General features: G+C 41.0%; 2 protein-coding genes across 3 annotated transcripts; both read left to right on the top strand.

Moving 5' to 3' along the window:
* The first annotated feature begins 161 nt into the window (after nt 1–161).
* tap1 (transporter 1, ATP-binding cassette, sub-family B (MDR/TAP)) lies at nt 162–6,780 on the top strand. Its single transcript, XM_026372646.2, has 13 exons — nt 162–512; nt 860–1,192; nt 1,577–1,805; nt 2,011–2,125; nt 2,490–2,620; nt 2,877–3,082; nt 3,244–3,441; nt 3,791–3,919; nt 4,000–4,182; nt 4,274–4,447; nt 4,651–4,810; nt 4,932–5,068; nt 5,156–6,780. The coding sequence occupies exons 2-13, from the start codon at nt 872–874 to the stop codon at nt 5,384–5,386; spliced, it is 2,214 nt and encodes a 737-aa protein (XP_026228431.1). The 5' UTR covers nt 162–512; nt 860–871; the 3' UTR covers nt 5,387–6,780.
* A 459-nt stretch (nt 6,781–7,239) lies between these two features.
* Nucleotides 7,240–15,823, top strand: brd2b (bromodomain containing 2b). 2 transcript variants are annotated; one of them, XM_026372955.1, is made up of 12 exons: nt 7,240–7,351; nt 9,269–9,557; nt 9,787–9,924; nt 10,529–10,673; nt 10,822–10,985; nt 11,509–12,021; nt 12,165–12,293; nt 12,398–12,643; nt 12,756–13,009; nt 13,172–13,488; nt 13,895–14,023; nt 14,159–15,823. In XM_026372955.1, exons 1-12 carry the CDS (start codon nt 7,320–7,322, stop codon nt 14,287–14,289), a joined length of 2,487 nt encoding a protein of 828 aa, XP_026228740.1. In that variant the 5' UTR covers nt 7,240–7,319; the 3' UTR covers nt 14,290–15,823. The 2 variants fall into 2 exon arrangements, with proteins under 2 accessions (XP_026228740.1, XP_026228741.1); XM_026372956.1 differs by having other exon boundaries at nt 7,320–7,351; nt 13,898–14,023.
* The last annotated feature ends 1,694 nt before the right edge of the window (nt 15,824–17,517 follow it).

Raw genomic sequence — 17,517 nt, 5'->3', positions numbered from 1 at the left:
TCTATACTTTAATGAGTAACGTTGCAGTTGATAGAGATGGAGCTACAGATACAGATTGTAAATCGCCTTTTGGTTTAATAATAACCTAAAAATAAAACTGATTTGTGATTTCTTTTATTATCCAGCAGTGGGAGCTGCTCGTCACATCACGTCGTTGTGGAGCAGGACGATCATAGCAACACAGACACAGTTTACCAACATAAAACACGTTTATGGATCTGGGATAAATGCTGTGCTGGTGAAAAGCAAAGACAGTTTTGTTCCTCTACATCGTTTTCCACCATTTGAACATTATGCGCACAAACGGGACTTTCCGCAGAGAATAAATAGTCAGTTTCGGTTTCGGTTCGACTGGTCACACTGTTGGCGTCTGAACAGGCTGCTGGTTGAGTGCTGATCGTTAGTCTGACATTATTTGAGTTTATTAGCTTTAATACAGAATTAACTTGAGTTTCAGGCTCTGAGTCGATCATTAAACATCTGCACCAGCGAACCCACCTCGACCTGGAGACGTAAGTTGGACTTAAACAGCTGTTGTGACAAAAGCTAAAAGTGACCAGCTAACCTGACTGTAACGTGACTTATATTTAGTCTTAATAAGATTAACACAGTGATGTTGTAGATTTGAGTATGTTTTTGCTTATTTGTTCATGTGTGGTGTTACAGCAAAGTGTTTCAGAGAAATGAGCAGCGTATGTGAAAATGAAAGTAAAGCAGAATAACCATCCAAGCAGTAGGGAAGTTCTCCATTGTTAGTGGAGGGCATACAAGTGCAAAAGGAGTAAATCAGCTTATCATACTTTATATCCATGTTTTGTGTAACTCAGCCGCTGATGCTTTCTGTTATCTGTGTTTGCAGAAGCTGCACATTATGCAGAAAATGAGCTACTTCTTCCCCCTGCTCTTCGTGTGCCTGGATGTGTGTGTGGTGCACGCCATCCGCCTGGCCCAGCACTCGCCTCTCCTCCTCTCCCACCCGTTCATCACCCTGTGGGGAGGAGGACTGATCCGGGCCTGTCTCCTCGTCCTCATCACCTTAACCTATCCTGGAACTCTGCCATGGATGAGCAACGTCCAGGGGCTTCAGGGCTTAGGGGTCCTGTGCTTCCACCTTCCAGTGTACGTCACCTTTCTCTGGATGCTGGGGCAGCCCACCGTGGAGGAACTATGGGGGTGGCACAACTGGGAGAGGGTAGGTGGACATGTTTTACTGTTTTTAATGTTGCTATTGAAAACATGCAACACCCTTAGTTATGTTAGTTAGTTAGTTAGCCACCGTCATAAGTAGAGGAAGTATTGAGTCTGAAGTAAAACAAGATTTACAACCAGCTACTGCAGGCTTTCATTTATTTTTATTGTTACTTTTGCAATGATGATACTGAGCCAAGAATGGCAACAAGAATGAAACCAAAACCAAAGCAACCTGAACAAAATAACAGACAGCCGCCATTTCAAACATGTTGTTTACTATACAAACACATTTAAAGAAAACAATTTATTAATTTAATACATGTTCTCTAGCCTTCTCGTGATTTTTTTCTGGGTATGTGGCTTAAACTCACGGTTTCTTTTGCAGGTGTTGCAGGGTTATGTTGTCACAGTGGTGGCCTGGCTCTACTGGAGTCGATACGTGTCATCCCTTTTGCTCTCCTCTGGTCAATATATCTCTAGTCTGTGCACAAAGACACACTCTGAAAAGCCCGAAGAGGAAACCGCTACGCCTCTGAAGAGACTGATGGAATTCATGAAGCCCTATTTCAAACGCTTTGTTTTTGTGCTGTTGCTTGTGGTTCTGTCTTCGTATGGTGAGTTAAACAACAGCATATTTTAAATTATGTGTATAAAGTCATTAATTCCTAACACACAGAAATTACTTCAAAGAAATGAATTTACAATCAAACAGCTGTCACTGCATTCCTGTTGCCTGTGGATGCTTTATGTCAGTCCCAACAGAAGCAGTTTTTCTTCGCCAACGTACGATAAAGTGATAATCTAATCTTCTGAACTCAGGTGAAATGGCTATTCCTCAGTATACTGGCCGTGTGGCTGACTGGATCATAAATGAAGAAGCACCTGATGCATTCACAGAGGCCATCACAGTCATGACAATAATGACCATTGCAAGGTAACGTAACCTTTGCAACAAAGCCGTTCAAGCATATCTGGTTCTGAAGACACAACTTTGTTAAGCTAGATGTTGAAAAAACTTGTCTACTTCAGCTTTTATTAGCAAAGGTTTTAGCTAGTGATTTAGTCAAACAGCAAATATTGTATATGATCCACCTGACACCGCTGCACTTTTAGTTCTTCACTTAATTTGTACAGTAACAGTAACAGTTTGTATTCAAGTGTCTGCACATAATAAGAAATACAAATCACCCAACTCTCCCATTTCAAAAGTTAAAGTAGAAGTGACAGTGTTATAATATCTGTGTATTGATATTTTTGTGTATTTCATGCTGTAATGTGTCCCTGGTTGTATGTTCCAGTGCTGTGCTTGAGTTTGTGTGTGACCTCACGTACAACATCACCATGAGCCTCATACACACCTCAGTGCAAGGAGCCGTTTTCCAAGCTGTGCTGAAACAGGAGATTGGTTTCTTTGACGAAAATAAGACAGGTAAATCAGCTGCAGCCTGTACATAAACATATGTTCTTTATCCAGAAATGTACTGTACACTAACCCTAACCAGTCAAGGCAGATGGCCGCCCATCCTGAGCCTGGTTCGGCTGGAGGTTTCATCCTCTAAAGGGAGTTTTTCCACTGTCATCAATTATGTCATCATAATTCTGTTGTGATTTGGTGCTGTACATATAAAATTGAATTGAACTGAATTTGAATAGCATGTTGATGCTACTGTGACTCCTCATCTCAGGTGAACTGGTGTCCCGCATTACCACTGACACCAACGATATGAGCGAGGCTCTGAGTGAGAAACTAAGCCTTGTGATGTGGTACACGGCACGTTTTGGTTTCCTCTTGTTTTTCATGGTGAGCCAGTCATGGAAAATGACCTTGCTTACATGCATGGGGCTGCCCATCATCTGGGTCATACCTGAGCTCACTGGACACTTTCACCAGGTAAAGAATCACATTAAATTCTATCAAATGTCAGCCTTTATTAACTTCCTGTAACTATAATTACAAGAACTGTAGGTAGAGCAGGTGAAAGGTGATTATTATTTCTTAAAATACTACATCAAATTGTCAAACAACTTATTTTAATCTATTCTTATTTTCAGACTATTGCTGCAAAAGTTCAAGAGTCACTGGCTAAGGCCAACCAGGTTGCCACAGAGACTTTCTCTTCCATAAAGACGGTGAGGAGTTTTGCCAATGAGGATGGTGAGACAGAAAGATACAGACAACGACTGGAGGACACTTACGCACTTAACAAAAAGGAAGCAGCAGCATATGCAGCCTCTACCTGGGCCAGCAGCGTGAGTTGGATAATTACATAATGACTGATGTTATTAATAGTTTGTGATAATTTCTTTGCTCGTCTTTGTGAGTATGATATAGTGCAAGTTAACCTGGAGGCTACAGGAAAAAATGCTTGTAGATTAGTGTCTGCCATGTCAAGTAGAGATGGCATTTAACATTTTAAACCTTACTGCTTTCCAGTGTTTTTGCAATTATTGACAGCCACATATAAAACTGATATACATATAGAACTACATGCAACACATTACAGCATAGGCGGAGCGGAATATATTCAGTGTATTATTTAATGATGTCCTTTGTTGTGAATAAAAGCTTTATCGTGCGTTGTAACAAATGTTGCTCTAGATGACCACGTTGGCCCTGAAGGTGTGTATTCTGTACTACGGAGGGACTCTTGTGACCAGAGGTGCTGTTAGCAGTGGAGACCTAGTATCATTCGTCCTTTATGAGCTACAGTTTGCCTCTGCTGTTGAGGTGAGCCACAGGCCATCAAGCAGAAAATTGTTCTATCCCACAGTCATATCAATAGATATCTAATTCCTCTTCTCTTTCAGGCTGTCATGCGTTATTACCCAGAGGTGAAGAAGGCAATCGGTGCCTCTAAGAAGATCTTTGAGTATTTGGATAGGAAACCTGAAGTGCCTCCAGAGGGCATGCTGGCCCCTGAACATTTCGAGGGACACATTCAGTTTAAAAATGTTAGATTTTCTTATAAAGAAGGGACAGAAGTTCTTAAGGTATGTATGTTTACAGTATCTCCTGTGCATTTATTGTATTTAAGTTAGGATTGACTCTCTAACAATTAAATATATTCCCTTTGTCCACCAGGGTGTAACTCTGGAGGTGAAGCCACGCCAAATCACCGCCCTTGTGGGGCTTAACAGGTCAGGAAAATCCACATGTGTCAAGCTGCTGGAGCGGTTTTACTTTACAAAGAAAGAAGATATTCTACTGGATGGAAAACCTCTACAGCACTACAAAGACCAGTACCTGCATGACAAGGTGAATCTGTGTATAAGATACAATAATGTGTCGTCTTTGATCCTCCTGAGTCTCAGGTTTAAACACAACACAGTTATGTTTGAGGACTGCTTTAAAGCATTTTAAAGCTGGCTTGATCCTGCTTCTGCCCTCATAGCAAACCTAAGTCAGCTGTGATAGTTAGGCAGTAACTGATGTTTGGTTTTCATCCTATGTGTGCATAGATTGCTGTGGTGAGCCAGGATTGTGTGCTGTTTGCTCGCTCTGTCCGGGAGAACATCAAGTACGGCTATGAGAATGCCACTGATGACCAGATGTACGAGGCTGCCAAGCTCGCCAATGCCCATGACTTCATCATGGAACTGTCAAATGGATATGACACAGGTTTGATTTACAAACTCTTCACAATTTATTTGGTGTTAAGAAGGTCTTAAATTTAACTTGTGGAGTTTCTTAGTGTTTCCCTGAGATGTGCACTAAAACCTCATATCGTTCTGTTGGCTAGATGCCGGGGAGAAGGGAGGCCAAGTGTCTGGAGGACAGAAGCAGCGCATTGCCCTTGCTAGAGCTTTCATTAGAAATCCTAAAATCCTCATACTGGACAACGCTACCAGTGATTTGGACACAGAGAATGAATACCAGGTGGGGGATTCTTGAGTTTCTCAATTGTTTGCACATCTTGTAAATTTCTTTTTGCATGTAACACTAAACCATAATTGTGCTTAACAGATCAATCAAGCTTTGTTGAAGAAAAGCAAGAACTGCTCTGTGCTGTTGATATCTAACAAGATGAGTGTTGTAGAGAAAGCCAATCACATAATTGTCCTCAATGATGGGATGGTAAAGGAGGAGGGCAGTCATGATGAGCTCATGAAGAAAGGCGGCCTTTATGCTGAACTGGTGGAAAAGCAGAATAGGGGCTTTCACCGTCAAGAAGAGGAGAAGAATGATGCTCAGTGATACGTGTGAGCGGTGGTCACATTGCTGTGTTAAATTACTGGATGTTGCTGGTTAAAAGTCTAGATTTAAAGGGTTAAAACTCAAGCCACAGTTGTATAACATCCAGCTTAATTGTGATAATAAATGTTACACCATAGGTACAGGTTTTGACCCTTTGACCCTAAGTCTATTACTTCTATGTACACCTTGGGAGTAGGTGACATAACAGATATCCCTTCTCTAGATTTACAGACTATAAAATACTGACTATAAAAATATAGGTACCATCCAATCAGCAGCTCCTAAATTAATGTAGGTGTCTGTCTAACCATCACATGCTCCAAGGAAATGCTGCTGCACCTAACAGCAAGAAAGTTCTGCATTTGAACCGAGTGGGCAGCCGAGGCCATGCTGTGTGGACTTTGTATTTTCTCCCAGTAGCCTATTTCTATGGATTTCCTTTGGGTAGTTAGTACAAAAGCTTGCAGGTTAGGTGAATCTATGTGTTAGTCTTGTAAGACTGGTGACCTGACCAGTACCAGCTGAAATAGGGTGCAGCCCTCTTATTACCCCTGTGCACATGTGGGGAATATTAAGGTCTAAGTAATGAATTGATGATATATGAACAAATCCTTCATCACAGTTCATTCTGTTTTATAATGTGATATTGATATATGTTGTAATAGAGTCAATATTGGGGAAAATCCAGTCATCAAAAATAGACTGAAATGTCTCCCGAATTCAATTCAATTCAATTCAGTTCAGTTTTATTTATATAGTGCCAATTCACAACAGAAGTTATCTCAAGGCACTTTACAGTGTAAGGTTTAAGACCTTGCAGAGAATAATAATTCAGCAATCATTTCCAAGTCAGTTGTACAAAACACTCCTTCTCATTAGTTTGTAGCATTATTCATAATAGTCTAACCAGGGATACAGTTTAAAACCGAAGAAGCAAGTAATATTGCCACGACCCAACTTCCAAATATGAAAGAGACAGCTACCACAAAATAAAACACAAAGCAAAATCTCACACTGTGACCATGTTTATATAGCACTTTTATTCAAAATGCTTTACAGTTTGATCCATACAGTTTGCTTCCTACAGTTTGCTTCCTACAGTTTGCTTCTTACAGTTTGCTTGCTATTCACTCACCCACCCCCATCAATCTACTGTGCAGGGTGCTGGACTCAAACTCAGATCTGTTGAAATGCACATATAGATAATTGGCTAGGTTTTTGATATTATATATTGTGACATTTAGAATATTTCTACATGTCATGATTATATATATATTTTGTCAAATATTTAATTGATGCAGTATTTTCCCTGTGTGGATGTTCATTGTATTTAAATGTTTTAATATGTAAAGATGTCCACATAGTTACTGCAATAAAATATTTTATTGACATTTCCCACCTTGTTTAGATGTTTTGCTTTATAGGGGTTCTATGTGAAGCATGGTGCACATGCATAGATGCATTGTGGGAGTTGTAGGCTGCATCGACTATGAGGCGTCGTCAAGAGTCTGCGTGTCAATTAAAAACAGAAACAGTTAACGTCAGGCAGAATTGCATAAGCAGCATGACACAGGATATTCTTCCGTAAAAATAAGACATGTTGAACATGCGAAATGTGAACGCTGAAGCCTTTTAACGCAGATTAAATCCTGCTTCCTTTGTATTAAAACACGACAGAGAACAACATGCAGAGACCCCGGCGTAGTGGGCGTGTGCTACGCGTGACAGACGTCCACCCGCATCCAACCAGAGTGCAGAATCGTACGACACGTCACAGGAAGTACGTGGCACTGCCACGTAGTGGGTTTATATAGGGTCAAACGGAAGCGTTTGGGCGCCATTTCACTGCGGAGTTCCTCGGTGGTGTTTCAGGGAAGTGCAGCGTCAACAGTGGTGGAAAATTGGATCGTAACAACACTCCGCCCTCAGTCCGATGGAAGCGGCCGTCAACCCGGCTCACGACAGGTAATACCCGTATTATAAGATAACATTTATCAAACGGAGGAATTGTGATCGGTGCACATGAAGGACTAACGAATAATGCAATCATATTGCTACGTTATTGTTACCGTTAGCCTCCCAGTAACAGCGCTAGCTTCTGATTTAGCTAGCATTTGCTGCAGACTACATTAGCACGACTTGTTAAACGTCAGCTGAACTGTAGGTGAATATATTGACGCGCTACGTGAAAGTCTTTCTTTTAGCTTTCGGCATCACAAATTAGCACAGGGAATGCAAATGACAGCTGCAGCCCCGGCGGCTGGTTCAGCCGGCTGCTCCCCGCCGGCTTTCTGTCATTCGGGTCATTCATTGCTCAGACACCCTGCTAACGCTAATTCCGCAGCTCATGAGACAATCATATAAGATAACCGACGTTAGTTAATAATTACAGTGCCCAGTATGTGCCCACGCACGGCTTCTGCTAACACAAAGGTAGCTGCGTCCAGCTTGTGCACCGTTACACTTGTCTGGTATTGTTGCAGTCCCCTGCCGCTAGCTAGGACACTGCTAGCTTAGCTTCCAGCTCACATTATCCGGACTGTTTGCTGTCAAAATGGCTCGAATTGACTGATAGATTGATGTTTGAATGTGTTGATAAAGCAGCAGTGCCACATAAAGGCTTCGCGTTTTTGCTCTTTTTGACAGGAAATTCGTTTGTGTCATTGTGAAGCAGTGTTTACAAACAGTGAGGGCGGGGCGTCCGCACCACGCGATCACCAGCTGCAGGGATGCAGCTAATTCAAAGACTCTTAAATAATAATAATTATTATTCTATTTCTAGGCTTTGCATCTGTATGTTCTGCATAACGCAGCATAAAATTGAAAAATTGAACGAGCTACTGGATTATTAGCTGTAGGCTCAAAGCAATGTACGTGCTGTATATAGCTTTAACTTGTAGTCTTTCATATTTACCATGTTTACTTCACTGCTTTATTATTGCAAAGCCATTGGGATTTGTTTAGCAAAATCCTACAATTTTACATGTTTTGACATAAATAACCTGCATGTTCGTACGACCTTCTAGTAATCAATTGACTTGACGTCTACATGCTATTTGCATGGTGTAGGCACTTAATTGTGATCAAGTCAAACGTGTAGGACTGTTATTGGGTTATTATTGATACATCTTTTTAATAGTTTCACAATTTTGTTAATTAAATTGCTTTCTGCGATTTTAAAATGTTTTGTCAAACCTAATTATATTCAGTTTACTGTATGACACAGAAGTCATTTTCTTGCAAACTAAAAAGTAAACAACCATAGTTTCATAGTAGCTTACAGCTCTACACTTTCAGGCATGGGTAATTTATTGGCATTTTACTGTGCAAACATACAATACAGAAAATGCAAAAAAGATTACAAGTTGCATTATTACAAGTATTATTTTGTTTCTTAGTTCGTGAGGACACATGCAATGGCTGTCTACATGACTGTGCTAAAACTAGCAGCTCGTTGATAAAATCCTTCTCGTCTAGATGACAGTTTGCTGCTGGGAGAACAGAGCCACATTTCATATGTGAATTAAGCACATGCAGTAGAGGCTGCCGAAACCTTTTGACATCAACAGACTTTTTTTGCATGCATTCATGCAAGTGGATGGCAGATCAGTGATTCAGCAGTTGCATGAATAAAGTTGGCAAAGGTTATTCAACACTGAAAAGGACCATTTCCTTCACCAACAGACATCTTTTTTCGGTCTTATACTGAAATAGGATCATTGTCTTCTTTTTATTTAGTCTGTTATCGTATTTATCTTTTATTATATGAGGTTGCATTTTGTTTCATGTAGTACTTGGTTCCTCTTTTATTGTTCAGCGGAAAAAAAAAAAAAAATTGTCTTATTTTACTCATTATTTCTACTTTTGTTTTTCTCACATTAGCTCTCTGGTTGGGTTGTCTGGTGGAGGGATGGACCAGCACACCAGCTCTAGCAAGCGTATTCGCAAACCCTCCCTGCTATACGAGGACTTTGAGAGCCCCTCTCTGCCCCACACAATGCCACAGGGCCCCCCCGCCCCACCACACCCCCCAGTTAAGGATCCTAACCGCCCAGGTCGCATGACCAACCAGCTTCAGTACCTTCAGAGAACCCTGAAGAAGTCTCTTTGGAGGCACCACTTTGCCTGGCCTTTCCATGAGCCTGTGGATGCCTACAGGCTTAACCTTCCAGTGGGTGAAATATTAATCGGACAGCTTTTTGTTTTAGGGTTTTATTTATGTTTTTATTATGTTTCTGTAACTCATTGGTTTGTGTCTCTGTTTTCTGCCCTTTTGGCCACATTGGAAAGATGTGCACATGTTATCCTTTAGATTGCAGTGTTTTTTGTAAATCGGTACACAAAAAAAAATTAACAAATGATAAACAAAAAAACTTCCCTATCTCATTCTGTCTTTTCAGGATTACCATAAAATTATCAAACAGCCCATGGACATGGGGACCATCAAAAAGCGTCTGGAGAACAATTTTTACCATAGTGCTAGTGAGTGCATACAGGACTTCAACACAATGTTTACCAACTGCTACATTTACAACAAGGTAGGTTAAAAGGTACAACATAGATTAGGTTTTTCTGTTTAATTTCACCCTTATTCATTTTTAATTAGAAGCTAATATTCTAATCATTACATTAAATATCAGGTGAATCTTACTCACAGCAGGGAAAACAGGGTTGTATAAAATTTTACGTAATTGGGGCAGTACAAGAAAATGCAGTATTTATCTTGAAAACAAGTTGGAGGTTTGCTTCTCACCCACTAGTGTGCATGTACTGAGTATGTATGCTTGCCAACAAGCACCGCAACGTTTAGGGGTAAAAAGCTGACGTGTTTACTGAATGAAGTCACCAGATTTAGTTTTGAACTGAACTGACAAAACTTGTAGTCCGGGCTCAGGTGCAGACAAATTTCTTAGCATAGTAGAGATGATAGAGATGACTTTTAAACCTTTCCTCTATTTCCCATGAGAAAACGTTCATCTGATACACTCCTTTTATCCTATGTAATAACAGAACATGTGCTGACTTGCATAAACTAGTACTGTTCTAATGCATCAGCAAAACATGTGAGCCAAAGAATTAACATTAACGGTCAACTTTAGATGCTTAAAATACTATATAAATACTTACTGATATCTTTGTTAGCCAACAGATGACATTGTGCTGATGGCCCAGTCCCTAGAGAAGATCTTTCTCCAGAAGGTGGCCCAGATGCCACAGGAGGAAGTTGAGCTTCCTCCTCCAGCTCCTCGAAACAAGAACAACAGGGGAAGAAGTCGCAAATCTAACAGTGAGTTAGTGACAAAATCTTAGTTTCATATAAGCTGTTAGATTTATAGTGAATGTTTGCTTCCAGAATTACAGAATTACATGTGTCCATATATAATCTATTTGTGTTTGTTTGCCATTCTGCATCTGAATATCTCTCTCTCTCTCAGCATCGAGAGCTCAACAGGTGCCAGCAGTTTCACAGTCAGCTTATTCCCCTTCTTCCTCTGACACTGGGGACTCCATGCTGGCCAACTCTCCTCAGACTGTGCTGACCAAAAGCCTTCCCCCTGCCAATATCATTGGCCTGCCGCCTACACAGCCTACAACTAAGGTACACACAACACAATGTGCTACTAATAATAATGATCAGCATAATTTGTGTAGAAACTTCTAACCAATTAATTTTGATTAATAATGATTCACTGACATCATCCTAGGAACTCAAACAGTATCTCCTGAAATTGCGTGAATGGCACATTTTTAACTAACCATATTCCTACAAACATCTCTCTTAAGAAATTACAAAATGACTAAATTACGGCATGTCTGTATTTATACAGCTACAGAGAGTTAGCTGTATTGTTCATATGTCAGTAGAGGCATCCACTTAAATCATCACTGCTCTGTTGATATAACATCAGTGTGCCTAAAACCAGCTGACTATCTAATGTTAGCTTCTTCCACTGGGACAAAATAAAGTAGAGCCTACACACAGTTCAGTCCACTTCCACAGCATCACATGTTGTAGCCACAATTCATGTCTTTTAATTATTTAATGAATTTACTGATTTAATAAATACATTATAATTAATTAATATAAATGTAATGATTTCCAACCCTAATTATTTCTGTAGAAGAAAGGTGTCAAACGTAAGGCGGACACCACCACTCCTTCCACTATGGGCTTGACTGTGGGCATGTCAGGTGTCGGAATGCAGGGACCAGCGCACATGGTGGGCCTGGGAAAAGGAGGACATGGTGGGCAAGTCCATGACTCCTCCATGCACACAATCTCCTCCATGGGGGGCATGAGCTTAGATACTCCACCTGGAATGAGCCTAGTCAGGAGCCCTGGAGGTCCTGTTCTTCTTCAGCCCATGACAGCCAGCACTGGACGAAGAGTGGGAAGCGGACGCCCCATCAAACCTCCCAAGAAGGACTTGCCTGATTCTGTTCAGGCTCAGCCCTCGAGGAAGGGCAAACTGAGCCCTCAGCTGAGATACTGCAGTGGGCTGCTGAAGGACATGCTGTCGAAGAAACATGCTGCATATGCCTGGCCTTTCTACACACCTGTGGATGCAGCTGCACTGGGACTTCATGACTATCATGATATCATCAAGTGTCCCATGGACCTCGGCACCATCAAGGTGACTTCTCATGTACTTTTAATTCCTGAACAGGTTAATGGACAATCAATATTGATTCTGCTGTGCTATTGTTTACAGTATATCCTATATGATCTGTTGAAGAACTGTTGCACTGAACTTTAATATTTTCTAACTCTCATCAGAGGAAGATGGACTGTCGTGAATACAGGGATGCTCAGCAGTTTGCGAGTGATGTCAGACTCATGTTTTCAAACTGCTACAAGTACAACCCACCAGACCACGATGTTGTGGGAATGGCACGGAAGCTGCAGGTGAGTCAGTTGTCTACTTCTACTGTTGAAACTTTGCATCAGACTGTGAGTAAAGTTGAGTTTTTATTCCTCTTTCTTAATCTTTTCTTTTTTTTGTACAACAGGATGTGTTTGAGTTCCGTTTTGCCAAGATGCCAGATGAACCTCATATGGATCACCCAACCATGACAATGACTGGCCACCCAACATCATCTTCCTCCTCTTCTTCATCCTCCTCATCCTCATCTTCCTCCACCTCTGAGAGTGAGCCCAGCAGTGAGAGTGAAGAGAGTGAGAGTAGCCCCAGTTCAGACAGTGAGGAAGAGCGGGCACATCGCTTGGCTGAGCTACAGGACCAGGTGTGCACACAAGTAAGACCTCCAGTACTACTTATTTATCCAGGTGTTTTTATTACGATGAATTTCAAATGGAAACAAAAACAAATTTTCATGTTAATTCTTTTGTAATTGAATTTTCTCGTAGCTCCGAGCTGTGCACGAACAGCTGGCTGCCCTCTCTCAAGGCCCCATTGTCAAGCCGAAGAAGAAGAAAGAGAAGAAGGACAAAAAAGAGAAGAAGAAAAAGAAGAAGCTGGATAAGCGAAGTCGAGGAAGTAGAAGCAGAGCTGGCTCTGAGGAATGGAAGATGCCTGGCAAGATACTGAAGAGCAAATCTGCCAAAGCAGGTGGCTCCCAGGCAAAGAAAGGCCAGGGCAAGAAGAGTGTCAAGAACAGCAAGTTAGTATTTATTTAGTTACCGGCCTTACCAGTCATCATATCATTTTGTTATATTCACATTAATTTGGAGACAGAAATAAAGATAATCTTGTATCTATCTGATTTCCAGTTAAAATTTTGTCCTGAGGTTTTCTCTCACCTATTCATTTCTTTATTTTCCAGGACCACAAAGAAGCCGTTCTACCCTCCAGTGGCCCCGTCCATGCTGCCGCACTATGACTCAGAAGAAGAGGAGGAGATTGTGCCCATGACATACGATGAAAAGCGGCAGCTGAGCCTTGACATCAACAAGCTGCCGGGGGAGAAGCTGGGTCGTGTTGTCCACATCATCCAGTCCAGGGAGCCGTCACTGAGGGACACCAACCCAGAGGAGATAGAGATAGATTTTGAAACACTCAAGCCATCCACACTGAAAGAGCTGGAGCTCTACGTCATGACCTGTCTGAGGAAGAAGCCTCGTAAACCGTATGCTGATCAAGGTAGATAAAACGTCCACCATGCAAATAGTAGCACATTTAAAATGAACCACACCTTGTTTTAAGCTTTTCATTTATATGTTGCATTATTAATGTTTGAAGGTCCCAGTTCATCAATACCTAGTGTGTGATGCAATGTAAGCCAGCACTGACCTCATCAGACTTGTGTTGCTAAAATGCAGTTTCTTATTCACCGTTATTTGCTTTGTTGCAGCACAACATAGAAGAAAATGTATATCTGGTTGAATGAATGAGCTCCTGAAAAACCAATACAGTGCTGTGTCAAGTTGATGATGAATTTGCAAAGTTAGATTGTACTTGCTGCAGCACAGTAACTGATGCGCTAAGCATATAATTTACCAAAAATGCACAGAGGATGTGTTGCATCACAGCCTTGTCATCTTCTCAGCAGCAAAGAAAGGTGCCATTGGCAAGTCTAAAGAGGAGCTGACTCTGGAGAAGAGACGGGAGCTGGAGAGAAGGCTGCAAGATGTCAGTGGACAGCTCAATTCAGTCAAGAAACCTACAAAACCGAAAGGTGAGCTTCCACGTCATGTGCTCTAATATACTCATGTTTACATTTTGAGTCTTAATAGCAACACAAACAGTTTGTCTGTCTGGTTCATCCATAATACTCTTGTTTATTGACTCCTACTTACTCTTCTGTCTTCAGTGGAGAAGCCCAGTGCTGTAGAGACTCACACCCAGCCGTCACGCCTCAGTGGCAGCAGCTCCAGCTCAGACTCATCTTCCTCCTCCTCTTCATCCTCATCCTCAGACACCAGCGATTCAGACTCTGGTTGAGATCTTTAGCACTGGTTAAGACCGAAAGCACTAATAACTCAGGGACTTGGGCTGGCCCAGGACACAACACACCCTGAAACAGTAGTGAGCTGAGATATAAGATACGACGATGAAACACTCTAAACAGAACTGCTAAAATGTTTTGAATGTGTGGGACTGGGGGAAGTGAAACGTCTCTGTGGATAATCGTAGAACCCAAACACTAAATGCCTTGGTTTCTCCCTCCTCCCCGTTGTAAATACTTGTACAAATTTATGTTTCTTTTATAAAGAAGAATTTTATGGTGATCCCCTAAAGAGGGAAGCAGAGGACGTGGAAAAGGATGTGGAAAGATGGGCCTTACACCAGATTTGCTTTGGCTGGCCTTATACTGTGTCCTCTGTGGTGAGGGAATGGAAGAGTGTTTATTTATTTGTTTTCTTTACTCACATTTCCTCACATGTTACTGGAACCAGCAACCTTCTGGCCACAAGCCTTGCTTTTCTAACATCTGGCCTTCTGCCACATTTAATTTTAGATCAACCCCTAGACTCAGCCATAACTATCCAGATTGTTAATAATGGTTAAATTATTTGATGTTTTCTTCTAGTGTCTGCAGGTGTAATAGCTGTTGAGCAGTAAATAAAGCAAAACTATGGTATTCACCATATTCAGGTCAAAATGTAAAGTTAATTACAGTTTGAGGAGCATTTCCGCTCATGCTGTAGTCTGTTTTAGAGCCTGTTCATGAAAACAAGGTGGGTTGATACAGTATAGAAACGGCTTAACGTACTGTAATTAAGAAGTTTGCTGTTGAGTTACATGTTCAGTTTATATTCATTTTTATGGCTGCACCATTGTCCTAATAGCTCACCTGCTATTTTAAGACTGGCTCGTCTTATGAACACTAACTGAAGTACTGTCTGTCTTCAGTATTTCACCAGTTCTTACAGTTCTGCTTTGATATTCTCAACATTTCAGTTTGTTAAGTCAAAGAGTAGTTTAAGTGTGTGTCGGTTTCTTAGGAGCTGAACACAGGCTGCTGAATGTTATCAGATTATAGTGCAGGTTTCTAATTTCCACATTAATCTCTCTAAAGTATTGCATTACTATTTCTGTAGCACTTGAAAACTAATTTAAGATTTCTAAGACAAATCTTAAGGCTGCTCAGCACATACTGGAACAAATTGTCGTGACTGAATAAACTGAAGGTGAACAATGCTACAAGTTTCCTTTAAACAACCAGGGAAACCCTCATAGTCCATGCGTAGTGGAAACTGTTGTTGAATGTGCAGTGAAAGAAGATGTGCTTGTACATTACTAAACTGTATTTGCTGTTGCAAAAACTATTGTATTTCTGCTGTTCAGTCTCTTTTTCAATTATGCTGTTTTCTTTTTTCGTTTGTTTGTTTTTTTACATGCTGTTATCCCTCACTCCAGTCAACTGTCTTTATTTCCTGAAGAGCGTTGCTGCCTCTGGTTAAGCAGGTTGCTTCTTCTCAGAAGCATACCTTTCATTTGACAACTGTTTAATAAAAATTTCTCTTCTGTAGAAGGAGTTTCAACTATGTCTGGCTGTTTGAAACATATAACTTGCCTGATTTGAAACAATCATGACACTGATTAATACTGCATATGCATTCAAATTATTGTTCTTTTGTGTTCTGTTAACTCTCATTTCACATTTTCCTGTGTATCTGTTGTATTCACCTTCGTCTGGTAGGTGGCAGCAGATGGCCGTGTTATAATCCAAATGAAATGTCCCTGAGCTGCACACATTGATTGGTTTGTGGTGTAAAGAAGTTTATTTAGTCTCGTGTCTGGAAGTTAACGGCAGAGAAACCTCAATCTGGAGGACTTGAAGTGCAACATGGTGATCAATCTGTTCCAAGTACATTGGGTTAGTTTTTGCAATGTAACGCAATTATTTATGATTGTTTTGCTGTTCAGATATGTAAATGTTGAATAGTGGGGACATAAACCGATCCGCCACAACAGTAGCACCCACTCCTGCCCAGCCACCACATTAAAACCACCTGACTCTGCTGGTGTCGTGGCTGATCTGTGCATGTTTTTGTGCGCCTCCAAATTATAAAATTGCTGCTTGTTTCCACACATTTACATTTTTTACAAAAAAAAAAATCATCATTAGTTGGTCACCTGCCAGTATGGCTGATGAAGCCAACAACACCACAGGCAAGATTTTAGAGCAACTTGGATGGAGTCTGGTGTTGCTTCTTCATATTATTTAAGGTCTTAGGCCACATTCAGCTTGAGCATAGACGCCAGATTCACTCACAAAGACTATCAAAGACAGTCAACCTGACTGCACATTGCAAACACCAGTATGTCATAAATCTTTCCTGCAGGTAAACACAGGTTTTTGGAGACGACCAGTATGTTGCCAAATGTTGTCTTCTCTGACCTCATTACATACAGTCCAGTGGCATACAGTTTGTATGCCACTGGACCCCTGATCCTGGACTGACCGAAGACACATACCTGCAAGTTTTATATCTCAGATGCCACAGAGGGAGATAAAAGTCCTGCAGAGGTCGTAGGTGATGCAGTCGTAACACTGAGTTCCTCTTTCTTTCTCTCTTAGACTTCTTTCTCTTCACTGATAATATTAACTCTTAAGATGCTCAAAGCATATTTGTCCTTGAGTTACAGGATCCTGACTGATAATTAAAAGTCACCTTTAGCCAGCGGTGGAGAAAATGCTCAAAAGGTAGAGATACTTTAACTTTTGGTACAGTTGGTATTTTAGTCCAGTGCTTTCCAACCTAAAGTTCAGACTCTCCCAAAGGGACGTGATTAATGGGAGAGGGAGGAAGATAAAACCTTGGACTTAGTCTAATCTTTGCTTTTCATTTGAAAGAAGTTGGCCCCTCTGGGCCTGCAACTGTTATTTATGAAACCATGTAAGAAGTTTAGAGGGAAACATAACAACCGGATATGTCTGAACCTTGACAACTCCTGAAACTTGCAAAAGGCCATAAGCCAACAACGCTGGGAACCACTGGTTTAATCTTTAACAATGTGCTGAATTCTATAAACTCATCTATCTTGCATGTTAGTACTTGTTATTTCCCCCACTACATTTCGTCTAGACTAGGATCTAGTAACAGTCAGAAGTATCTGATGCTGCAAATAAAAGGTTCTCAGTAGCAAGTGAACAGGAAACACACTTCTGATGGAATCTTTGCAGAATTCAAAGATTATAGTCTACTAGCAAGAACAAAAGTC

The sequence above is a fragment of the Anabas testudineus genome, chromosome 16, assembly GCF_900324465.2.
Source record: "Anabas testudineus chromosome 16, fAnaTes1.2, whole genome shotgun sequence".
NCBI classification, from domain to species: Eukaryota; Metazoa; Chordata; class Actinopteri; order Anabantiformes; family Anabantidae; genus Anabas; species Anabas testudineus.
The sequence above is the reverse complement of the archived record's forward strand: the minus strand, read 5'-3'. Positions and strand labels throughout refer to the sequence as shown.